Below are 26,277 nucleotides of genomic sequence, written 5' to 3' on the forward strand. Positions count from 1 at the left end.
AGTAATCTATCTGGCGTGCTTCAGCTCAAATAGCAGCGCTCCGTGACAACGCAACACCCCGGATGTTACAATGTAAAGATATGTGTGTGGTACAACCGTCATCAAATGTTTCTAACTCGTTAAATTTGAATTATCATCGCTTTGTCCGTTCTATATTACGAAAAAAGAAGGAAAATTTTCACGGTGGTGTTACTGGTGACTACAAAAAGGAGAAAAACAAATATCCGTATATACTGCGCACCTTTGCAATCTATGTGAAACGAAGCTTACCCGAAGCTGTAATGAAATGTTATAAATGTTCCCACTTCTTTCCTGCATCTTTTGGATAAAAAACTGGCGCACTATGCATGGGCTCTCGCGCACCCGTGCTACACAATGTAACTCTCGCAGTGATCATCTCTAAAAGCTTGTTGGCGTTGGAACAATAGAAGCACAGATGCGATGATCGTCTATTGGTTTACCCACGGGCCTGCCGTGATCGTGTTTCGGCTGACTGGTGAGACCGTGCTCAGACAAATAGGTGAAACATTCTTTTCTCTGGGGAAAAGCCTCCTGCCACTAGCGCCTTTACTACTTCGGCAACAGGAGTACTCTGTCATGTCGCCTTCTTTCCGTCCCTACGAATTCTGCGCCAAGTAGGGTTCTCCCTTTTAGAAAAAATGTCCCACCATCGAGCTCTTCGCCAAGAGCTATTCAGTAGTTTTGCGAGGAAAACTTCGTTTCAAAGCAGACAAAAAAGAAAAGCTCCTCTGGAAGGCATTCACTCAATAAAAAAGACAACCGTTACAATCAGCTGTCATCGTCTGCTCATGTGGAACAAACCGACGAAGCCCAATGGTGTCCCGCGAATCAACCTGAATCGGCAGTTTCGAAGCCCATACCGAAGCACGCAAGCATGGCGCCCGGTGTAGTGAACTGCGTTCCGTGCCTTTCGCACCGCCTTCTGCCCACTTTGAAGGCTATGGCCTCCGCTTCGCTCAGAATACGTAAACGCGATGAGGAGCAGTTGCCGAGACATGGCTTGTGTACTGACGACCGCGGGAACGCCGTTCTGTTTTTCTCAAGTTATACCATGCACGTTTGCTAAAAAGAAAAAAGAGCTGTCCCTCCGAACGCATGCGACAGACTGTAACGTATACTGCCCCCGCCTATGGTCGGGCTCCGTCTGGAACTTTGCACCCCATTTTGTATGCGGCTCCCGGTCCGTACCGTTGGTCACGACGTGATGACGTCACCGCCTTGCCACGCAGGCGGTGACCAAGAGCGGCCGGCTGGTCGGCAGCGAGGTGACCGTGGACGGCGTGGCTCTGTGGCGCTTCCTGGGCATCCCGTTCGCCCAGAGCACGGCGGGCGATCGCCGATTCGCGGCGCCGATGCCGCTGGCCGAACCCGCAGACAGGTGCGGGCTGCAGGAGTTCCTCGAGCCGCGGCCACCGTGCGCCCAGTGGGTCGACGGCAGCGTGGTCGGCTCCGAGGACTGCCTGCGCGTGAACGTGTGGACATCCGCGGTCACGATGGAAGACAAAGCCCACGGCGGAGGCCGCGCCCTGGTGGTCGCTGTCTCCGGGAGGTGGTTCGAGACGGGCTCCAACGACGACCCCGACTGGCCGAAGCTGGCCGCCAAAGGTGGTGTTCTCTGCCTGCCGAATTGAATATATATATATATATATATATATATATATATACTTTACACTGACGGTAGGACTAACACTCTTGGCATTTGTGTTGGGTGGTTTAAACAGATGCTGCTAAAACGCCAAAATACGTTAGTCCTGCCGTGCGTGTAAAGCCGTTAACCTCGACAAATACTCAAAATAGAACGCCGTCTCCGCTCGAGGCTTGATACAAATTTAGCGGAAGACAAGGATTGCATCGCGTTCTAAGTGAAACATTCCATCCTCGAACGCTAATGCACTTCCAAATCCGTCACATTACACTGGCGTACTGGAACTGCTAGCTGTTTTGGCAAAAACAACAACAAAAACTAGCAACAACTTGATTAGGGCGAATTGGTTCCTCTTGAAGGTGTGTATTCAATCAACGCGATGGGACGAGGACAAGTAATCAAACGCCTGTCCTGTCGCGGTTTCTTTCTTGTCCTGGTGCAATCGCGCGGCTTCAGTAAACCTTGACCAAGGTGCGAAACTATCGCTTTCATTTTCTCCGTTAATTGCCAACCCACCTGTTGGCATCAAATAGTCGGAACCAGACTTCTGAAAAAACTCAAATACTCGCTCTCTATCGCGAAATGAACATCCGCTCGTCAAGTCGTCACAAACACGACCAGCCGGCGATCCGTGCAGGACACGTGGTGGTGGTGGCGCCCAACCACCGGCAAGGCGTGCTAGGCTTTCTACACCTGTCGTCCGTGGTCGGCGTGGAAGATGACGTCGCGGTTGATGACGTCGTGAGCGCAGTGCAGTGGGCGCTCGACCACGCGGAAGGCTTCGGCGCCGACCCGAAGCAGCTGGTGCTGGTCGGCCACGGATCGGGCGGCTACCTGCTCTCCGCGGCCGCGCGCAAGCTGAGGAGGGACGCGGCGCGCCGAGCCTTTTACCAGGGCATCGTCTTCGGGTCCCTGCTGCCCTTCGATTCGGTGAGTTTGACCCACGGTGAAAGATGCCGTGGTCTTACCACGCGCGGTCACTTATACGATGCCCGCACACCGGAGTTGAATCCTCGAGCTCGAGGGACAGTGTTTTTTCAGAAGCTGGAGACTCTACAGACATGATACCGTGAACTACTAGCACGTTAATTTACAGAAAGCCTTATCGAGCGCCGATTCCTCAAGGGATCCTGGAAATTGGGGAACGTGCGCTACTTACTTACGGCGCCCGGCCCCCCACATCGACTCAGGAAAGGGCGTTGCAGTGCAATCCGTAGCGATGACCGAGCGAAACTTTTGTAGCCAGGAGCACGGCCGGACTCGACTCACTCGCTCCTCCGCGCTCCCTTGCGGCCTTTGCAATGATCGATGCTGCCGCCTGCCGCCGCAGCTCTGTGTTGGCGCTGTCAGCTCACCATTGGTAGTGTTCCTGCATGTGCTCCCTGCGGGAGCATATACAGGAACACTAACCATCGCCAATATGTAGAAACAATAGAGCACCTCATACTGGAATGTGATGGTACCCATCCCGATGTCGATGCGAGCACAGTCACGCTTCCTGAGGCCCTAGGGTTCAGAGATAGCATTAGTCAGGTAAATAAATACGAGGCGGAAATTAGCAAAAGACGATTGGAGAATTGGTAGCTCAAAAGCAGAGAGGTGACATAAGATTAAAAGAGTATAGGTAGACGTATTTAAAGAAAATAGCGAATTTGAATAACTTAACAACACAGTTAAACAAAAATAGAAAGCTGAGCAAGGTGGCAACTGCCATCACCCCGTTTCAAAGGGGACGCTCCTACCTTCCATCCATCCATCCATCCATGCCGCCTCCGCAAAGCGCATTCACAGATGCGCTCCGGCAGGCAGCATGCGAGTAACATCTGCGTAACGTCGGCTGCCGGACGCAACTTATCTTGAATGTATAAGCTTAATCATCATTTTCAGTGCCAGTAGTCAACGTCATAGCTTCATATGTGAATGAAACGGCTTACAGCTTCTGCTTGAAGCCGTAAGCCTGTAGCAGACGACGCTGGGTAGATTAAAGCAGAAGGTTAAGCCAACACCCACAATTAATGAATACACATGTCGTTACTTAGGGCAACTGAGTCTTTCAGTACACGCACTTCAATTATAAGGGAGGTACAGATACTGCGAGGCTACAACTAAAATAAAAATTTTACAGGTACAAAGTACTTATTTACTGATCAATACAGTGCACCCTTGTACATTTTCGCACCAACAACCTTCACATCATGTACATTAAAGCCTAAAATATTTTCTTGGTGGCTTATGTACATAAGCAACAGGTTTCTCATTTTTTTTTTTTTTTGTTACCATCTTCGTGTAATTTACTAGAAGTAGTCGGACAAACTTGTCAGCAATCACACCAGCTGTGCGCCTCGTGTGACCAATGCCGACATCTGTGGGCACTTTGAGATGGGCGATTGTTCAAGGTATGGTGCAACGAGAAGTTGCAGCACTTCGTGCCCTTTCGTTCGCGGGAGGTGCTTCGCAGCCGTTTCGAAGAAAGCCACAATTTTGTCCAAAAGTGCCGAGAACATGCGATTTGGATAGTGCAGTCCACTTTCGTCCTGTTCGTGCAATAGCTAGGGTGAACAAAGGATCCCCTTTGTAGGCAACCTGAGCCCGAAGCCTTTTGATTATGACGAGGTAGCGACTAGCTCGGTGAGCGTCGTTACTGTTGGTTTGTGTTGAAGCACTTTGTCTCTCCTCGGCTGCCTCGTCCCGGGCACCAAAATATTCTTGAGCAGGCAACGGTGACTGCTTTTCGCTTTGATGAATTTCCATGAGCTCCGGGGTCACGAGATGCAGGGTCCTTACGCGGTCTCTTTGCAGCTGGCACCATGACCACGTAGAATGGATAGAGTTCGAAAATGGTCGGTACAGCTCCCGCAAGCTACTTCCGTATTTGGCATCCGGGAACATAATCGCTTTCATTGAAATGTTTGCTACGCACTACAGTTGATGCGTACTTGTCGTTGATGACGAGATTCTCATGGGAAATGTTTTTTTTTTCGCCACTTAGAACACAGTTCCGCATCGCTATGAAATTCGTGAAAGGAAACCCTGGCCGTCTTCCCCTGCTGAGATTTGCAAAATGGCACGCAACAGTACACCATGGCTACAGTGGTAGCGTTTGAGGCAGCAGGAAAAAAAATACGCTTTCACGATTGCAACGATCCCACGGAGAAAGCTCACAAAAGCTGGCACACGACAGGCAGCACGCGAGGGATCGGCGGCGTAGGCATGCTGCTTCAGACGCCGCCGTCAAGCACAGAAGTGGTGAGGTAACTGCGCCAACAAATTCACACCAGGGTTGCAGGGAGGAAGCCAACGCTCATATCGTGAGCATCAGCGGACAAGTCGGACGAACGCTGTACGCGAAGAAAGTCACCAGTCGGGACAGGAGCTAACTCAAGAAGATGATATGCAGAACCACCGTGCGTGCCTTCGCGCCGCGGACACGGTTAGACACGGTGAGGTGGTAGCGACCTCGTGCGGCGAGCCATCGAGCTAATAGTCAAGAAAATGTTCGGTGTACTCCCGACGAGTTGCGAAGGCCGTAAGGTAGTGCGGAGGAGAGAGTCGAGTCCGGCCGTGCCAGGAGCTGTGTAGGGATCTGCTCGAACTCACCGGGGGTGAAGGCGGGTTCCTCAAACCGCTCCCTGACGAAGGAGTTAACCAAGGAGTGGTACCGAAGCACGTTGCCCTTTCTCGAGGGTTGGCGTTACCTTCACCTCTGGCCTTTACTCCGTACTAATTAGGCCATTGTAATGGGATGCGATAATACGTATTCACTAGGCTGTGGTGTACTAGAATGGGGGCAGGGTGCCATCCGCGCGGCACCGCAAAACACAATGGGAGAATTGTGGTGACTTCTGCGTCATGGCGCCACCACTCTGGCGCAGTGAGCAGCCAGCGTGCTTGTTGCGCAAAATATCAAATTTGTTAAGCGAACTTTTCGCATTCATAAACAATAACGCTGTTGGAATGTAAGTCCAATAATATAATTAGCATATAAAAGTAGAAAACGTCATCCTGGGGCTCATTAAAGCGCAGGGTAATCGCAGGAATTAAGCGTCGTCTACGCCCGGTTGTTTCCCATCACCGGTCAGAGTCCGTGTTCGTCTGCTCAATTTTGATTTCACTGCAGCAGGGCAAACAGGGCTCACGCTCGTGTGTCTGTTCCTTTGTTTTCGAATAATTTTCAAATTATGCGCCATAATAAATTACTAATGTATACGCGCAATGTGCTTGTTCATGTTGCCATATTACACAAGGGGAATGCCTATAAGGGGACATGGGTCAGGTGGGCTGCACGAGCATCCTCTAAAATGAATAAAGCAGAAGTGCGATCGCCAAGTTTCACTGATAAAAAAAACAAAAATTCATGCTCGTGTATGGTAACTGCTGTTACTACCGTGTGGAAAGCACTCTCACAGCGGAAGTTCACCGAGGGTGGCAACACCTGCGAAAGAGCCAGATGGGGCCGGTCTGATAGAGCCCGGACTCGCATTAATCATTCCGAATGAAACATGGCGCATATAAATCAAACAAGAGTAACTTTAGTCCATGATGAGCCTGCTGCACCCATGTAAAAAATACACACTAGCGCGGCAAGAAAAAACAACAGCATGACATCCGCGAGCTTCCGCATATGAACAATGCTACCAGGCTGTAGCGACAGATCACGCTACGATACACCGGTGCGCTTAGGCGCCAAGTTTTCAATCTGCCAGAGGGAACCAGCGGGGGGGGGGGGGGGGGGGGGGGAGGGGGGAGTAATTCGCATCCTCTCTTTTTTAAATCGTTATACCTCCATCCCCCCCACCCCCCGAACCCCCGTGCATGCTCCTTGGCAAGAGATACGCACAGGCGGAGAAGCAATATGCGTAAACATCAGTTTTGTTTGTTTCTAAAGTCGAGCGAATATGCTAAAACTAATGACCGCATGGTTCTTACGATGATAAATAAATAAATGAAGAAAGAAACTGAAACACGTGTAAACTCTTGGCAGACATTCATAACGCCCTCAGTCTAAGCGAGAAAACGCTGGGTAACACGAACAATTCCTCAACAAGTTAACAATTCAAATATTACAAACTGATTACAAACATTTCGCTTGTAAGACAATACCAACGTTTCCACAATAAGCTAACAGTTCAAAAATTAAGAGATTTCAAGCTTTTCGTGTCTAAGAAACACTGAGAAATACAAACATTTCTACAATAAGCTATGAATATAAAATCCAGACAGAACATAAAATTTTTGCCTTTCAATAATGTAAACAAACCACAAAACTCGATATAAAACAAAGACGAGAACAATACTCAAAGGGCAGAGATTGTAATGACGAAGGGGGGGGAAATGCAGATTTTATGGGAGGGGATAAATTAAGGTCAGGGGTTGTGACAGCTTGAATAAAGCTGGCGCATCATACTGAGATGAAGTTACTGTTCTTTCATACGAAGGCTACCGCACAATTGAGAATGTGTTTCTACGCACAGTCGATCCCTGAATAAACTCGTCCGTGATGTCTGAGCTTTTTTTTGCGGGCGAGCTCTTTGTGCCCACGGAGAACTGTAGTGTGATTTAACCGCGCTTGTCCCATTGTTGACCTCAGGTATGTTTTGACGCGACGGAGGCATGAAAACGATGCCTCAGATGTGCATTTTTGACAAGTTTAGCCACCTCGGACAAAAAGATGTCGCAGCTGCTCGCAGTTATCGCCCGAAAGAATCTCTACAACATCCCTAAACGTTTTCAAGGGTGTACTGAGCTGCTTTGCTATATCTATGAGCAATCTACGGTGAATGTTGAGCCGTTCAGTCTCAAGATCTTGCCCGTAGAACTTGAACAGGCACGTGCTGTCACCATTTCCAGTCAAAAACTGATCAATATGTGTCATGTGCTGCAACATTTCTGGTGGATTCCTGTCGTCCAGCGAGGAATCCACTTTGTCCAATGCCTCACAGAGCCACTGGCGGTACATGTCCTCGGCCGAATGAAATATACGTGAGGTACAGCTCCGTCGTCATGCCGTCGTGGAGTCTTACTTTGCCTTGGCGCAGGAGCTTCTTTCTCTTTAAAATTAATTTACAATTCGTGCGCCTCTGCGCGTGTCTCGTTCCAAAATCGGCAAAATCCTTCCTTCCTTATAAATCTGCTAAGGCTCTCCCTGACGGACTCCACTCCTTACGTGCAATAATATATAACCGAGAGCAGTTGGTTTCGTGCATGGAAGGAGGCGTTCACTGTATTCTTTTAGTCTTCGGGAACGAATATGCTGGACCCACGGGAATATGCCTCAATGATCGCTTACGGGGACATTCGAACAATTTATGTTAGCCATCTCGCAAAGACGGGTCATCTAGCCACACACTGCTTGCGTTGTGGCTGTAAAACCCTTGTTTGAAAAAATCACAAGTGGTATCCAAAGCCCGGATAATCCCTATCGATAATCTCTAGGGAGATTATCGAGGCGTTCGATATTATTGCAAGCAATAACTTGCAATAAACCACAGGGTTCGATCCTGGGTCCAATCCTGGGTCCAATATTGTTTCTGATCTATATTAACGACATAGGAAACACTTTATCTTCTACTATCAGGTTATCCGCAGACGACTGTATCATCTACAGACGAATTAGTAACGCCGAAGACGAGAACTCATTACAGGTAGACCTCGACAAACTCGCATTTTGGTGTTGCCAGTGGCAAATGGAAATTAACATTTCTAAAACTAAGGCCATGATGTTCACGAGAGCACATAATCCGGAATTGAGCCACTACACGATTCAGGGAATCCCTGTTGAGAAAGTATCCGCATTTAAATATCTCGGAGTTCATTTATCCTCCGATTTATCTTGGAACGAGCACATTACTACCATAACCAGTAAGGCATCCAAAACACTCGGCTTCATTAAACGTAACTTGGCAAACTCTGCTACTAAGTTATTAGCCTACACTACGCTTGTTCGTTCAAAAGCAGAGTAAGCATCCATTATTTAGAATCCGCATCAAACCTATCTGATCGATTAACTCGAAGCAATACAAAATAAAGCAACAAGATATATCACAAAGAAGTACTCGCGAAACTACAGTGTTACGGATGTCAAGAAATCACTTTCATTGCCATCTCTTCAAAACTGCCGTCATCATATTTTCACGCGCTTTATCATAGTAGATCCCCGTCCCGCGAATCTTACATCAATACAGCTCATAGTATTTTTCAGCGTTTTGATCACCCATTTAAAGTGCAACCCTTTTTTGCTCGCACTAACCTGTATCGTCATTCACCATTACTTTTGGCAATAGTGGAATATACTACCGAGGGACATTGTATCTGCCATTAACCATGATGTTTTTGTTAACAAGTTGAAGACTTTCCTAAATATGTGATTATTTCTGTGTTGAGTGCTTATTTGCGTATGTTATTCTTTCTGTATATAATTATGTCCCTGTATCTTACCAATGTTCTTTTTTACAAGTTTGTAATTGTAACTGCCCCCCCCCCCCTATGTTATGCCCGAATGGGCCTTTAGGGTATATGAATAAATAAGTAAGCTGCCCATCTGTCGCTGCCAAAAAAGAAATCGTGTTCCTATCACGGTAGCGGCCTGTGGTGGATGATTTTGCCGAAAAGTAGTCTATGCTGCGACGGCGTTTCTTTTTCCTGTTGTACTACAGTATGTACGTGTTAACTATGTACAACGAAAATTTAGTTAGTAGCGCTGCGTCTTCATCTCCTTCTGTTGTCCAACGTGCTCTCTTGCGCTTAACCTCACGTTATTCAGTAACAATCCGCCCACCAGTCTGCTCTTTTGACCAGGCATCACTCACATACCCGCAATTCGCTTGGAAGGCTTTCAGAGGTGGAAGAGTCACGTGAGCGCCGCCAGCCAGTGGGCCAAACGCGGCAAGTAGGTCGAGGCACCGGAGATGCGCGGGAAAGGCATGCGGTACATTCCTAACACTGTAAACATAAAAATGAACTTAGGATCGGAGGCCGTTCCTGCATGCAAGGGTTAATGATGCGGTAACAGGAGGAAGGTGAAAGGGCATTTTCTGCCATTGTCAGCGTAACCGTCTCGTTCGTGGTGAACTTCTGAACAAACATTGCTATCAGTCTAGTAGGCATCACAGTTGTGCAAGACACTTCAAAAATGTACTTAAGATGGGTCGCCGTGTATTGCGCGAAAAAGAATGGGTAGAGTACCGAACACTCATCAAAAGTATTTCGTTACTTCGAAGACACTTCCAAGATAAATTTTCTTGGGAAGTTTGAAAGAAAGTACAACAAAACGGTCTATGGCCAGAACCCTTTGTTGGGGCACAAGATGAGTTGCTGTTACGTAGAACAAATGATGTAACAGATGGAACAAATGCACGCGTACGTGCCGCGGGGAACCTGACAGCTTGATGGAACAAGTCTGAAAGTTTTAATGTACGCAGCCTTACAGCCTGCTTTTGTTGAAGAAAAGAATTGTGCCTGTAGAGGCCAGGTGGTGTTGCGTACTCCAGGGTAGCGTATCGTACTGCTGCCGAGTTGTAGCGACGCCTGCCTATCGAAGCTCGACCGACGTTACTATTGGGTAGCGTGGCGTTGTCGGCGGGCTGCAGGCATCCGGTAGACCATGGCGACCGGGCAAGGACGAGAGGTATTCTAGTGCGAAACTTGCGCGGTTTATTCAAAGGTTGATGAAAGATGATGCGAAGAGAATGATAAAAAGGTACATTTCGGAGCCCCTTAAATGGTCTCTCTACGATCGTGGGAGGGATCTTGCTTCCGTCGACGTCACGTGACCGGCACAGAGTCTGATTCGCGGAAAGAGGGCCCCTCCTCCTCCGGTTATACCGAGCCTCGGTTCATACCGAGCCTGCTGCATCGAGGTGGGCGTCCCCTCTCCGGCTATACCAAGCCTCAGGTCCGGGAATTGCAGGCGCTTGTCCTTCTCCTTTGGGCGTTGTTGGTTCGCGGAAGTTCCCCTCTAGAGCGTGACAGTTCGAGGAAGGGTCCCTCTAAAGTCGCACACACACACAAAAGAGGCCTGTAAACACTGCGGGGCTTCCGCCAGACCGGCAGACACTCGAGATGACCATGACGAATTAAGAAGTCACGCTTCGTTTCGACGAGGCATGGTGGGTGAAAGTCCTTTCTGCACAAGGTGCTAGACGCCAACCGTAACAGGAGAAATCACGCTTCATTTCGACGAGGCATGGTGGGTGAAAGTCCTTTCTGCACCAGGTGCTAGAAGCCAACAGTAACAGGAGAAGTCAGGCTTCATTTCGACGAGGCATGGTGGGTGAAAGTCCTTTCTGCACGAGGTGCTAGACGCCAACCGTAACAGTGGGTTGGACTTGTATTAACACGCCGCGGTTGCTCAGTGGCTATGGTGTTGTGCTGCTGAGCACGAGGTCGCGGGATCGAATCCCTGCCATGGCGGCCACATTTCGATAGGGACGAAATGCGAAAACACCCGTGTACTTAGATTTAAGTGCACGTTAAAGATCCCCAGGTGGTGGACATTTCCGGAGTCCTCCACTACGGCGTGCCTCATAACCAGAAAGTTGTTTTGGCACGTAAAACCCCCTAATTTAAATTTTTTGTATTATCTCGTTGAAGAAGTTGGATTTTCATTCTAAGTATATGAAATAATGACAGTAACATACTCTGAAATGTATTTAAAGGACAGCAAAAATATTCCTCTCAAGTATTTCAAAATATACTCATATACTCTGAAAGGTATTTAATATAGAGTAATTTGAGTTTAGTGCTATAGGATAGGCACTAGTTTGGTAGGTAGGCATGTTTTCATCAGGCAAGGAGGAAAAGCCTTTCCTCCTCTCTGGCTTTTGCGAGCCGGCGTGGAGCTGCTTGATTGTGTTGCCGTTGCATCCTGGGGAAAGACCTCAATATGTTTTGGCTCGTGCTCCGAGGAATTTACGTGGCGTCAGTTCACACAAGGTCGTCGGGGAACCGCAGTGTAGCCTTTCGGTGCAGCAGCAACTACAGCACGCGGGAATTTCTCTTGGCTGGGCTAACATGCGATGAGCATCAGCCGTGGTCAGTGTGCATCTGTTGCGAACTATTTTGGCTGAATTGGTTTTTTTTTTCAACGATGAGCAGCGGCGTCTGTGAATTGCGAGCGTGAGTTCGAAAATATTCTCACTATCTGATGGCTTGGCGTGGTAACTAAAACATAGGTGTTCTTGCATACTGCCAAGCCAATACCATTCCGAAACATATATAAGCACAAATCGGGACAAAATATTTGCGTCAGCCACCGGCATCGTTCTCGCACATTTTAAAGCCTAGTAGTGCTATGCGTATACGTTAGCCTCCTGTACGAGGCCGATGGCGTGACTGAACACGGCGATCACTGCGGCCGGTAAACCAGCATGATACACGTAAGCTTTGTGTCTCGGCGTTGCCTTTTTGCCTTGTGAAGCAGCAATCGAATAAAAAAGGAACCGGCGCCTATTTGTAAGGACCCAATTTCTGTAGGGCGGGTGAGCACATCGTATAGAATACGGGAATAACGAGACAGAAAAAAAGCGGTTTTCTCTTGCGGCACGCTTGTAAAGGCTGACTCACGCACGCTTGTTGAGAGCGACCAATTGGCCGATTCGGTCGCCATCTTTCACGAGAAAAAGAAAGCACGGGCTAACGCTGCAGTAAGACCACGCGTGGTCATGCTACAATCCGGACGCTCGAGCTCTCCTGCAGTCTGCCGCTCGACCTGTCAACTGTCATCCACACTTTACGGTATGCTGTTCGAACGCTTGGCAGGGTAAAGGGGAGAACTTATACCGTGGCGGAACGGTACCCATGCACACTGCTACGATCATCGCGTATGTTTCTAAACTACTCATTGCGCTAAACCACGGCTTAGAACTACAGCGACAATGTTGAAGTAAGGTCGCATTCGTGAAATTTATTTGCATAAATACACAACTGACCTCCGAGGCTGATTGTAGGCTCAAGCACGCGCCCACACATCGCGGCGGGTGCTCCATCCGCCTCAACACCGACAGAAACTCCTGCCATGCCGACTAAAATCTCTTCAGCACGTCTCACAAAACCGTTTCCCACGTGGGAGATGCCATGTCGTACTGAATAAACAGCTCTAATCATAAAGCTATATAAATATAAGTGAAGGTCTCACAGGCGAGCAGTAATTTCTAGTCGAAAAGCTCGTGCGTTGTTGGAGCGGTAACACTGCCGTCACTTTCAAAGTCACCAGTTTCGTTCAAGATTAACTTCTTATCAGGCTATTTTAGTGCCAGCGTAGATAAGGCAAATCGATCAATCAATTTCAGCACTGCACCGCAGTCTCTCTCTTGATGCATCGGTGCAAGCGCACCTCACATATCGCAAAGACATTTCGGGAAACAGCAGCGTCGATCGATGTGCCCGCAGGCGAAGCCGTACCTGCACCTAGCGTCGGCGCTGAACTGCAGCGGCGTGGACAAGTCGGCGTGGGTCTCGTGCTTCCGCGCCGCGCCCGTCGACGTGCTGTTGCAGGCCGCGCAAGCCACGTCCCACAGGCCACTGCACTTCGCGCCGGGCTTCAACCTGTCGTCACTGCAGGCGCCACCCGCCGACACGCCGCACACCGTCATAGCTGGGGCGGACGCGGCCGACGACAAGGCCCTCTTCAGGGAGCGCATCCTGCCGCTCGCACAGGTATACACGCGAAACGTGCGTGCGCGGTAAGGAAGGAGTGGACTCTTCGCGTGACTACTCTAGCAGTTCGGTTCCGCTTACGGATGCACTTAGTAGCTGGAACCCTTCTGCGAATGTTTTCCGCTTATGTAGAGAGAAAACTCCATTTGATGTAAGTGAAGCAATATGTTCAACAGAGTTACAGATCACTGCAATGGACGTAATGGAAACTCTGTTACGCGTAAAATTGTGTGGGACATTGTTATGGTCCGTTTTGTCTGGACCCTGTTCCAGACAAGGCATATCCAGTAGCGATGGGAACTGCGTTCCAGATATGCTGCAGACAAAGACGCAAACTGAATCGTGAATAAATGACGAAATAAATAATTTTCTCGCCTGTACGTATACAGCCAATTCTCAAACAAGCGGTTGCCTTCTGCCGTGTGCTTTGTTCAACAATGTGACTGATGGTAGTACGACCGTCTTTATTTGGACACACCTGTGCGAACGCGGCGTCGGTTCTATGAAGTGAAAATTTTTACTTGGCAGGCAGTGTTCGAGTTGCCGCCAGTGAAAATGATCTCAGTCTGAGAGCCAAGTGATGATCGGTTTAGGGCATAACACAACTACAACCGATCTATGAGTTAAAATTTGTTCCCAATGACGGAAACAAAATGAATATCCAGTTGATGCGACATCATATCCAAGCATTGCGGGCACATCTAGCAGTTCAGACATCAAAAATATTTAGTCATCACTTTAGTTATGCGTTACCCAGCGTTAAATATTTCCGTATAGACTGCAATTTAGGCATTAAGTGACAGAAAATGTCACTGAATCAGATTTTTTATTTTTTCTACACCTTCGGTGCGCCACTCAGTGGCAACACTTGCATTGCATGTGCACACCAGTGTATTTTCTAGTAACGCCTTTGGGACGTCTGATAACAAATCAAATCTTCAAGACAAAGCAAGTCCCACAGGAATTGTCCAGGGCATTAAATCGTTTCCTCCCGATTTCTAACTTATAATGTAATGGCTGTAATAGGACTTCAAAAATGATCAATGTGTGCTTGCACTGAAGCTGTATAGAACAAAGTTCAGAAAGTTACCAGAGCTTACTTACTTGAAATGATATTGCTGTACCAATTTGACTTCTGTAGAACAACAAAAAAGAAAAAAACCCTTATTCAGGTGTGCTAGTTAGCGTCAGGCATTTCTTTTTCATGCTTTCTTCTAATAGACTAATGAATTTCTAAAGAAAGTCGGTTCAAGGCAAATATGAGCACCCGAGTATTAGAAGATGTAATAAACTAAATACACAGCTGACAAAAGCACAAAATTCACGTTGTTCGGAGTTGAGACACCTTTTTTTTTTGTTAGGTATAAACTCCTTGCACAGAAAATTAGAATGGCACATATCTTTACTAGATTGATAGTCATTTACTGGAGGTACAAAAGCAAAATTATACTGCATTTTTTTAAGGCGGAAGCCTTTCTAGGCTCATGGTGAAGTTTGTGTCTGCAGACCTGACAACCGGAGTGTCCGCCGAAGCGTCAACACGCCATATAACGAGAGATTAAAGACAGATTAAATAATGAAAAATTATTGATAGTGACAGTTGGTGAATGATAACGTTATAATATAAATTGGTAGAGGTTAACAATGACTAGTAATGACTAATAATGACTACTAATGACTTGTAATGACTCGGAAATTACGAATATGTCTAACGACGGCTTGTAATGACCACAACTCATTACAAATGACTTAAAAATGCTTAGTAAAGACCATTAATGACTAATAATGACTGAAATGACTTGTAATGACTACGAAATGACCAATATGTCTAACGACGGCTTGTAATGACCACAATTGATTACAAATGACTAAATATACTTAGTAATGACCATTAATTACTAATAATGATTGAAATTACTAATGACTAAATATGACCAACGTGTCTAACGATTGCCTGTAATGACCACAATTTATTACAAATGACTAAAAACGCTTAGTAATGACTAATAATGACTGAAATGACTACTAATGACTAAGATATGAGCAACATGTCGAACGATGGCTTGTAATGACCACAAATGATTACAAATGAGTAAAAATCCTCAGTAGTGAGCAGTAATGAGCAGTAATGACTAAAAGAAAGAAGAGAAAGAGAATAGGCAAAGAGAAGGAGGCGAATGATAAGAGGAGGAAGAGTAGGCTTTCGCTGTTCACCTCTTAAGGGCAGTCTTAAGAGACCCTGTAATTTTTATAAACGTCCTTGCAGATAGCACAATTTTCTAAATTCAGCTGCTTTCAAAAGGGAGGTACAACTAACATGAAAAAAATTTTAGTGCCGTGCTCTTTATTAATCAAAGTTCCACTAAAGCATTTTCATTTTTTCTCACTTTAGGACACTTGCTCCATTTGCAGATTACAATCATAACTGAAGCACCATGAAACCTCAGCCACCTTGCACAAATCATGATAGTAGCACAAATTTCGAAGAATGCCCTCAAAATGTGCGGTGAAGTGCAGTAAGTGCCTATCGCAGCTAAAAAAAAAAAATCGTCAATCAACAGACATATATAACAGGTTCTTATGATGCTTCGCTGGCTTACAAGTGTGCTTCAGATGCACCTGAATCAAATGCCTGCTACTTTACATGGCGAGTGCCTTGGCAGATGGTGTGTCCACTGTTCAATGTTTCTGCTTGGAGCGTGTGCAGCAATTATCTGCTTGTAATGCATGAATAACAAGTAATAGAACTACCTAGATTAGCTACGATTATAAACAAGCCATGTAAAGCTTCCCATGTAATAGTTTTTCAAGCTACTAATTTCCATACTGGGTGACATTCCTTAACTGAGATTTCTCTTTAACTATAAGGATTAACCGAACCACTAATCGCTTGTTACCACTTGTTTCCTTCAGCGCGGCGTAGACTAGATGGGCAAGTAATAGCCGTAGTCCAGTTGATATTTAACTAAAGTTTATTGCTTATTTAATAGTGGTTCCAAAGCCCACGTTGCGATGGGAGTACTGCAGGAGGGAGGGCGCCGCGGTGGCAAAAGAAACTTACGCGATATTAAAGACGCCATCTACGAGATATCCGTGGTGTCAAAATTAACCTCTTTCACCTCCAAGTCACAAATTCAGCATACACAAGAGCGCCAGAAGCACTCCCCATATGATGCTTACCGCGTTGTTATTGTTGTTGCTGCTGCTGTTGTTGTTGTTGTTGTTGTGGAAGCCAACGGGTCCGCCCCTTGCGCACCCCCCTCATCTAACGAAGGTCATCTGTCGGCGACTGACCGTCGCTCTTGGCGCTTGCCTGCGAGACGACGGCACCATCTGCTTTTGCATCACGACAACGTCTAATAACGCGCACATGGCTTCACCAAGCTTCGTGCATCTTGCAGACGACTGCCCTCACGACTGTTCCCCGCTGTAGTCCCTGCACGCGTGCTGCGGGCCGAGCTCTTGCCGTAACCTCTCGGCTGCTTAAGATGCAGAATAGTAATGAGGAGCATCTGTAGCTCAGCAGCGAAGCCCGCATCGCGATTATACATCCGCGAGTATACAACGCCGAGATAAGCTCTCTCTCTCCCTTTCCGATGGCGCAGCGTGACGGCAATGCCTCGACAACGGAGGCTCTGGTGGACTACATGTTCAACGTCTTCAACGTGCCCGAGTTCGCGAAGTTCGTCATCAAGAGCCGTTTCAGCGTTCACTCGGTGGACGAGATCGCCGAAGGGTTCTCGACATGGGTCTCCACGTGCGCCACGCTGAAGGTCGCCAAGGCGGTGGCCGAGGGCTACCACTACCGGCTGGAGTCGGCCGTGGCCAGCGGGCTTTTGCGTCCGCCGCTGGGCATCGGTCAGGTGGCGCAGTTCGCAGCACACGGGTGAGTGGTGCCCGCAGGGCGCGAGATTTCACGTAAGTCTACACGGATCCAGGTGGTGCCAGGGAGAACTCTGTCCCAGGAATGAAAGATCGTGAACAACGGTAATGAAGAACGTGAACTGGAAGCCTTTATTTCGTGCGTAAACTTGTAATAAATTTGGCCAATATCACTCGGCCAATAAAGTTGGCGTAAATTTGGCCATTATCAGCGTGCGTAATCAAATTGCTTAAATGGCTTCTTCACCGTAAATTGTAGGTTTTTGCTTCCTTCAGGCTTACCCCGTTGTTCTAGAACGTTATACTCTATATAATTCACATCGACACCATTAACTGGAGGGCCGCTCCTCTCATCGACTGAAGTGGTCGCTGTGCTTTTCGTATAGAACTACTCGGTGATTCGCCACAGCTCAGTTCGTCATGGCTGGCTATAGGCATTCTTAATTGCGGAGTGCGCTTGCGAGCACTGGCCTATCTGCATGAAGCGCGCCCCGATGCGAATCTCCGTGTTGCTTTGCTGACTCCTTTGCTGACGTGTGGTGCCTCTTTTTTAACCTAAAACAAAAATGCGCCAAGTGTTACGCCATACGCATACCGTGGCAATAACGATTCAGAAGCGCAAAGCACTTCAAAAAATGTACAGCAGCTATCGCTGTAATAACGCACGACAAGCTGCTTTGTGTCATGACTCGGGGTAAGCAAATTAAAATGAGCGTAAGAGGCTGTTCGGTCAAACGTTATACGGAGGACCTTAAACATGGAACTTAATACGACTAGTATCAACCCTTATCAACCCTCATCGGTCGTTCGCTTATCACGTTCGATAGCGAGTACGATAAGGCAGGTTTAATTAAGACACAGTCCATTACGGCACTCGAACCCACGACGATTGGTGGTAATTAATACGAAGTTAATTAACCACAGTTAACTAAGGCACTCGAACACACGACCTTTGGTGTTAAAGTGAATTAGGGTTAACTTAGCGAAGCTGTTGCAGAACCACCGCTACATTTCCTGAGGGGAGTATGCAGTGTTCTCCTTTGTGGCATCGGGCGTCCGCGCGTTGTACCCAATGACGCTGAGCATTGCGCCCTCGGATTTGCTGCGCTTGTTGCGCGTTGCGGCATGGCGTCTTTCCTCTTGTTGGTGGTGCTCGCAAGCGTCTTGATGTAGTTCCCCGCTCCCCACGCAGAGTCACTGAGTTGTTTCTGGCGTAATCTGTATTGACGCCGATACTACACATTTGTGCGTCTTCATTCTTCTTCAGTAAGCGGCTGCGCGGTCGTCTTGACGCCATTACTGTAAATGCGACAGCGACGCGGCCACACTAACTGCTGCGGCTCGACTCTTGCTCATGTCCGTGCAGCCCGGTGTCATTGTCGACAATACCGAACGCGATCCGAGCCTTGTACATTATGCAATGCTTCATTGGTCGTTCGGACGCTTGTTTAGAGTTTGTTCTTTACTCCAGCATATTCTGTTCTGTATGTTGTATGATCGATTTAAGTGAATATGCCTGCTTATTGGGGTATATGAGCCATTGCGTTCCTCTTACGCGACGGACCGGTTTCTCGTTGGGTAGGCATAGAAATGCTTACGTTTTCTCGTTGGGTAGGCATAGAAATGCTTACGCATTTAAAATTATGTGGACTCCGCGCACTGAATGCGCACACATGACTAAATGCGCGCATATGACTATGGCGCGAAAGAAACAACCGTTACATTTTAAATTTGAAGTTAACAACGCAAGAAAATCACGCTAGTTACTGAATTCAAGTGTCTGGGTTTATACATTAGTTCAAATTTAAGTTGGAGTGTTCATGTAGACCATACGGTATCGGCTGTATCATCACAGAAACTGTGGCTGCTAAAGCACAGATGGAAGGCACCGCATGAGTAAAACAATATTAGCTGCCTACACATCCCTTGCTCGTCCGGTAGTCGAATACGCTGACACTGTTTGGGACCCGTATCTAAAAAAAGTAACACCGGCCGTATAGAAATGGTGCGAAATAAATCACTACGATCTATCTATACGTGTATGGTAAACATGTTTCTGTAACTAAATTGCGTAGACAATCTGGACTGCCCTCACTTATAGTCACGTCCCAAACCGTATAGGCTACAATTGCTTTTTTTTTTTTTTAATATCGTTACCAACAGAGCAAAACTTGCACCGCTACGCGCAGTACAATGCAGCACGATTGACGCGAGGTGAACACGAAATAACACTAACAATGCGCCAAACGAGATCAAACTCGTGTCCTCACTCTTCTTGTTTTGTTTTTTTTTCGAGAACGATTCCGGAATGGAACTCACGTCCGCGTGATGTGACGCAGACGACGTCACGGGAATAATTTTTTATCAGCCGTGACTCATCTTATGCATCGTTTGCAGTTAATTTTTTTGCTTCTAAGGGTCACTGATATGTGCTCTTATTTATCCTTTCTTTTTCGGGGGACTGCATTTTTACCCACTAACACTCAACGTTATCGCTTCAGCGCGGAACGTGCCTGCGTGATTCGGAACCCATACCCGAATGTTATCGTTGTTTCTGCCTGTCGTGTTTGTTGTCGCCGAACTATGTGTAATCAGCTTGTAACGCGATGTAGTGCCGTATTTTCTGGAAGGAATGCGTGAGCACCCGCGATTACGCTGGAACCTTCAACAGACAGTTTTAGTTACACGTGCGTAGAGGCTTTGCGTACGTAGAGCTTCTACGTGTCAGCAGTGCGCATACGTACAACGTAGCGGGCGCGCGGGCGTCTCACGGACGTACGTGAGATTCAATTCTTTGCGTGCGTTTCTTGCGCACGTAGACAGCTTCGCGCAAGAGTTCCGCGAGATCACGAACAAGCGATAGCGGGCCGCGCGTGCGCAGACGGCTCGCATGGAAACACGGCGACAGGATTGAACAGGCTACCGCCGTGTTCACATTTCCCGATAGATGGAGCTACGGGGTCCCTCTTGGCGTGCGTCGCGTACGTGTAGCTAAAAGCGTTTCAGATGGCGTGCACGTAAGGTACGTAGGCTTTTCACGTTTGCGTACGTGAAGCCTCTACGTACGTGTAACTAAAACTGTCTAACGAGTTGTGCATAAAAGCCGGCGCGCTGAACCCGCAGAGATCAGGGTCGGCTTGCACGAACATTTAATAACAAAAATAGCAACAAATTTAGGAACGCGTTCTTGTGCGGACTAGGCGTTGTCTGTAGAACGTTTAAGAACACGTTCTTAAATTCGTTATCATTTTTGTTATTAAATGTTCGTGCAAGCCGTCCCTGGTTTCGACGACCGTCGACTGCGTTCGTCGCTGTAGCCGTGGTTCGAATGTCACTTGCTTTTTGTGGGCACAGGTTTGCCCAAATAAAAGAGCTCGCTTTGCGATTCACTGCTTTGCTTACTGTGTTCTTCACCGTCGCAGCAACGTGACAGTATCATGTTCGGGGTTTTGTATTCTTTCTGATGGTTTGTTGAAGTGCGGCCCGATCTTGTTATGTGTGTTACTCATTAATCTGCTAATTAATTACAACACTTGTTACACTAATGACTTGAGTTAATTTCTTCCGTACTTGTTCATAAAGCTGTACCACTTCTGCTCTGGCTACCAAAAGGCTCCTCATCATTGAATTAACTCATTAAGAGATACTAACGAGAATAATTATTTTACCCGTATTAAGTATCCTACCCTTCCGCAATACCAATAACGCCACTTTCACCACGAGATGCGGTTTCCCAAGCGCGAAAAGGGAAGGACGGGTAGAGACGCCACCTTGAAGTTCCCGCACCAGTTAAACGCGACGTGAATGATTTCCATGGAGTTTGCTAGAGCCTTGCTCAATTGTTTATCGGTAAAAATGGACTGCGTTGCGTCCTAAAGGAGTCATAAATTGAGCACGGTAAGTTTCGGGAAGTTTTGCCGAACAAACGCGGCCGAAATACGCAACAAAAGTACTCTGAAATCCGTGACGTTGCACTAACGCACGGGTTCTGATATTCCGGCGCGAAATTCAGAAAACGAAACTTTGTCTTTCATTTTTCTATTCTGACAATCAACGTATTATCGCAAAAAAAAAAAACGTAACCGGGAAGTTAAAGGAAACGGAGTTTTCAGAGTGTACTTAATCAAAATTTATTTAATGTGTCTTCTAAGCGTTCCCTAAAGTGAAGCCTTGCGCTAATAGCTGCATTGTTATCTAGTGTCCTTTGGGCTTCTGCACAACGTTAAAAGTACGAACAAACACGTTTGCGTAAAACTAGTAATTGTGAGCGCGCTACGCGATCTATTGCGTGACGACAGCAGCAGGGTGACGACGACGGCGCGATGACCGCTGTGACGGATTACGTTGTGCTCTGACGAGCAGGCATCACGGTGCTTGTGTCACCACAGTGCTCTCGCGCATTATTTAGCAGCGCACCATTCGCAATCTACGCGCAATTTTTTTTTTCTAATGGTCAGTTGCCGTTGTCTAAAAAAGCCACCCGATTGTGCCAGGACTGAATTTTCGAATCACTAATCGTTACCTTTTATTTCCTTTTCTTTCTCCCTTGTTTTATTTTTTTGCTCGCCTATAGCACGGTGCCACCGTTGGCTGACAAGAGTCCGTGGCTTCCCCTCGGCAAGATGGCCGCGACGCGAGTGGTCGGCGAGGACGGCCACGAGAATCTGACAAACTACGACCGTCAGTGCACAGTCTAGTGCAAATCAAGGAATAGTTCATTGTGTCATAAAAAAAAGGAAGCGATGAAGGCCCTTGCTGTCCTTTGTAACTGCCTTTCACACAAAGTCACTCCCGCTGAACAACCAGCAGCGAAAAGTGCCCGTCCGAGTCAGGGAGGACGGTCAGGTATAAAAGTAGGCCTAACTGAATTATCAACACATGGTGCTGGAGAGAAGCCCTCGAAGGATACTTCGCGAATGTATCGTGATACAGATAGATGATACAGAGCCGATAAAATAGATGAATTGATACAAACTTCGCCATATAACAGGAGTACAAGGTAAGAAGGGTGCAGACGAGCGCAGACTTGCAACTGAGTTTACCATAAAAAATGAAAACAAAAAAAAAACGCCCTCATGTGTGTTCAGCCAATGGGCCCTGTCGCCATCCCGGTGACTGTGATATAAAATGACGGTGATGAGTAGCCAACAGTACGATTCATGTTCTTGTGTAGCACGTGGAGTGTAGATAAGCGTACACTTAACCCGTCTGGCCGATTAATCGAAAGGTGGTTGATGCACCCATCTCCCCTCATTTTGATAAGGAATGCCTCGATGATCGCCCTGCGAAACCATTCTCTCTTGAGAGAACTACTGCGCTCTCGTAATGTGGCTCGACACCCGCAGTCTCCGTTGCAGTGAACGCTGTTGCAAGATACATATACAAAATACTAGCAAACTGTATCCGATAAAATATTTGCCATTTGTATAATAAGACACGTCGATACAATAGTTCATTCCTCGTAATTCGACTAAGGGTCCGCTGCTAGTTTGCAGGTATTTACTTCCAAATTTCCCACCCGCAGAGTGAGTGAGTGAGTGAAACAACTTTATTTGGTCCACTATAGACGTAAGCAAGCTCAACGTCACCTGGCTGGGCCCACTCAGGGACCATCAGGTGAAACCTGACAGCCCACCCCCAGACCTTGTTCCTTTCAAATGACTTCTAAACGTACGAATTTTTTCTTTCGACATTCTAAACATTATGCATAGTTTAACCTTACGTATTATATCGATAGTCTGCGGCAGTCTAGGGGGCCGGCCGCACTTGCCTTAGATCAACGCTGTTACTCTGCGCAATCGGACATATTTCAATGCCACCTGTACACTGTGTGCGATGCGCTGGATTGTGATCCCATCATAAAATTAATCGGCGTGTTATTTTGCTTCATGTTCGTTTGTACACGTCCGTTCGTTTGTACATGTTCGTTTTTCGCAGTTGTCCCCACACTAAACTTCACTGGGTAATCTGCATATCGTGCACTGAACAAGCTGCGCGCGTTCTGCAGACATAACCATGTAAGCAATACATCGCGCTGTGATTTTTTTTTTCTATACACTCTTAAAATGGTTGCACCCTTTGGGGTGTATATTTGTCCCACAACGATAATCGTCATCTGCCTTGCTTGCGTTTCCTTTCTTGAAAACTCTGCGCTCGCTACTTTCCTGTCGAGAATTCTGTGTAACGCTGATAACGCGCAAGCCGTTCGTGACTGGGAAGTACCGGGCTCGCAGCATTAAAGAAAGGAAATGCGGGCAAGACAGATGACGATTATCGTTGTGGGACACGATAAGCCCCAAAGGGTGTAATTTTTAAAGAGTGCACTCTAAAAACAGTTGCACCCTTTGGGGTGCATATTTGCCACACAGCGATAATCGTCATCTGTCTTGTCCGCATTTCGTTTCTTTAACGCGGCGAGCCCGGTAATTCCCAGTCACGAACGGCTTGCGCGTTATCAGCATGACATAGCACTCCCGACAGGAAAGTAACGAGCGCAGCGTTTTAAAGAAAGGAAATGCGGGCAAGACAAATGATTATTGTTGTGTGGCAAATATACACTCCAAAGGGTGTAAACTTTTCTTAGAGTGTGCATAACAGCAAATGTAGCGTACACTGCAAAAGATCTTGCGAAAAAAACTAGAAAAGTATAGAAATTTTAGTAACATACCTTTCTTTTTTGTTTTCCTCGGTTTTGTGTTTCTCACTTCTTCTGTAGCTTCACTAGCACTCTCCGTTGGTGTCTTTTCCCGTAAATTTACGGGAAGAAATGGGGGAAACAGTTTACTCCCTTATGGCTGTAACCTTTACACCCATCACCACCACTGCTTTCATGACGCACGAAAGAGTCAAATGCTGGGATGTGACTGTTATCATACAGGTTCAGATAAGCACGCTACACCGAACAAACGAGATATGACAAGACACCCGGTGACACGACACCAGGCGCTGAGCGACACACCCGAGTATCCACTCTACGAGTTTAAATAGCCATGCCCTAATTGCATGACTAGACCGGAGAACAGATGTAGCTTCTTCATAAATGAAGACCCGTTGGCTCGTGCATATTATATATATCTGCCTATACATGTGTGGCTGATGAAGCTGCACACACGTGTCAATTGAAGATAGTGAACAGACGAAGAAATCTCATTTCGCACACAATATTCATAACACATATTTTTTTCAAAACTCTCTTTGCTCTTTACGATGCCCGAATTAGAGGCTGCTCTTGCGTCGTGTCGGCATTCATCTGCTCCTGGCCCTGACGGGATCTCGTACTCGTCTCTGTCTCACCTTGGCAGGGCTGGTCGCACTGCACTGCTCAATTATTACAACGACACATGGGTCTCCGGTATTGTTCCGCAGCAGTGGAAGATCAGCCGCCTGGTTGCTCTCTTGAAGCCTGGAAAGACTCCTTATGAGCTTACCTCATACCGCCCAGTTGCATTAGCCAGCTGTGTTGGAAAAGTTATGGAACGAATGGTCCTGGCGAGGCTCGAATGGTTTCTGGAAAGAAATGATCTTTATCCGAACATGATGACCGGTTTTCGGCGGGGTCGTTCTTCAATTGACAGCGTCATTGACCTCGTTACGACAGTGGAACATGAAAAACGTCAACGCCGACTCGTCGCTGCTGTTTTCTTAGATATCAAAGGGGCCTACGACAACATCCTTCATGAAGCCATTCTCGATGCCCTAGATGACTTGGGTATTGGCGGCCGGCTCTACCTGTGGATTGTGAGCTACCTCAGCGGCCGTTTCGTTTACATGTCCACGCCTGACGGAGACACTAACCGTCATCAGGTATGCCGTGGAGTTCCGCAGGGAGGAGTTCTCAGCCCAACATTATTTAATGTGGCACTGATTGGCCTGATGAGCGAGCTTCCACCTCACATCCACATCAGTGCATATGCAGATGACATCTGCATCTGGGCTTCTGGTACAACACGCCCACAACTACGTGCGAAATTACAACGGGCTGTGTCATCTACTTCACGATACATACGGCGTCAGGGTTTGCGCTTAGCTGCCGAAAAATGTGCTGTGGTTGCATTCACGCGCAAATCCGTCTGCCGCTACCCGATCTCCATTAACGGTGTCATAATACCTTATGTCTCCCACCACAGATTCTTGGGCATTATCATCGACCGCGGTTTGTCATGGACGAGGCATGTTAATATGTTGAAGCAAAAACTTAATCTGTTTTGCCATGTTCTTCGCTTCGTAACAGGCATGAAATGGGGCCCCACGGAAGGCTCATTACTAAGACTTTATCAGTCTCTTTTCGTAGGCTACATTCGATACAGCCTTTCGATACTCTCAAACTTGAGCATTTCCTGCTTACGGACATTAGAGAGCGTCCAAGCGCAGGCACTCAAAATATGCCTCGGGTTGCCACGGCGTGCCTCCAACAAAGGCACAATTGAGGAAGCCCACGTATGTCCATTACCGATATACCTGTCCCACGAACCACTTCGTGTGTATCTACGCTTACTGACACGACACCATTGCCATCCATTGACGTCGGTTCTACATGAGCGGCCGGACAGCAGTTTCTCAAGTGCACTCCGCTGCCATCTACCCCACATAACATCAGGCTATGCCCTTCCATATCACCCCGTCATACCACCGTGGGTGATGGTTCAACCTTCCGTATGCGTACATGTCCCCGGCATACTAAAGAAATCTTTGGTTCCCGTCAGTGGACTACAACAACTTGCTCTCGCATACATCTGGTCAGAATACCAGACATATGTTCATGTGTACACAGACGGCTCCGCGTCACCTAGGGCATCGACAGCAGCTGTGGTGATACCAGCCCAACAGATGACTCGAGGTTTCATACTAGACCATAATTCAACATCAACCGCTGCAGAGCTTGTGGCTATTCGGGAAGCGATTCGCCACATCTGCGGGGAAAGACCTCAAGAGTGGTGCATTTTCACGGACTCAAAACCCGCGCTGCAAATTTTGGGATGCTTCCTGCGCCACACCGCATATCAGGTTCTGGCCCTGCAGATCACCGAGCTACTTTCATACGCTCAAGAAAAACACCACCGCATCGTGTTCCAATGGAT

General features: G+C 47.3%; 1 protein-coding gene across 1 annotated transcript; it reads left to right on the plus strand.

Annotated features, from left to right (window-relative positions):
• The first annotated feature begins 1,016 nt into the window (after positions 1–1,016).
• Positions 1,017–22,665, plus strand: LOC129384880 (carboxylesterase 4A-like). Its single transcript, XM_055070471.2, has 6 exons — positions 1,017–1,025; positions 1,251–1,626; positions 2,304–2,596; positions 13,052–13,318; positions 16,924–17,204; positions 21,774–22,665. The coding sequence occupies exons 1-6, from the start codon at positions 1,017–1,019 to the stop codon at positions 21,895–21,897; spliced, it is 1,350 nt and encodes a 449-aa protein (XP_054926446.2). The 3' UTR covers positions 21,898–22,665.
• Positions 22,666–26,277: the final 3,612 nt, after the last annotated feature.

This window comes from Dermacentor andersoni, chromosome 5, assembly GCF_023375885.2.
Source record: "Dermacentor andersoni chromosome 5, qqDerAnde1_hic_scaffold, whole genome shotgun sequence".
NCBI lineage: Eukaryota > Metazoa > Arthropoda > Arachnida > Ixodida > Ixodidae > Dermacentor > Dermacentor andersoni.

Coding starts and splice junctions, on each gene's coding strand:
- LOC129384880 (XM_055070471.2), top strand. Junction 1,627..2,303: donor GCCGAAGCTGGCCGCCAAAG/GTGGTGTTCTCT, acceptor CGATCCGTGCAG/GACACGTGGTGGTGGTGGCG. Junction 13,319..16,923: donor GCATCCTGCCGCTCGCACAG/GTATACACGCGA, acceptor CCGATGGCGCAG/CGTGACGGCAATGCCTCGAC.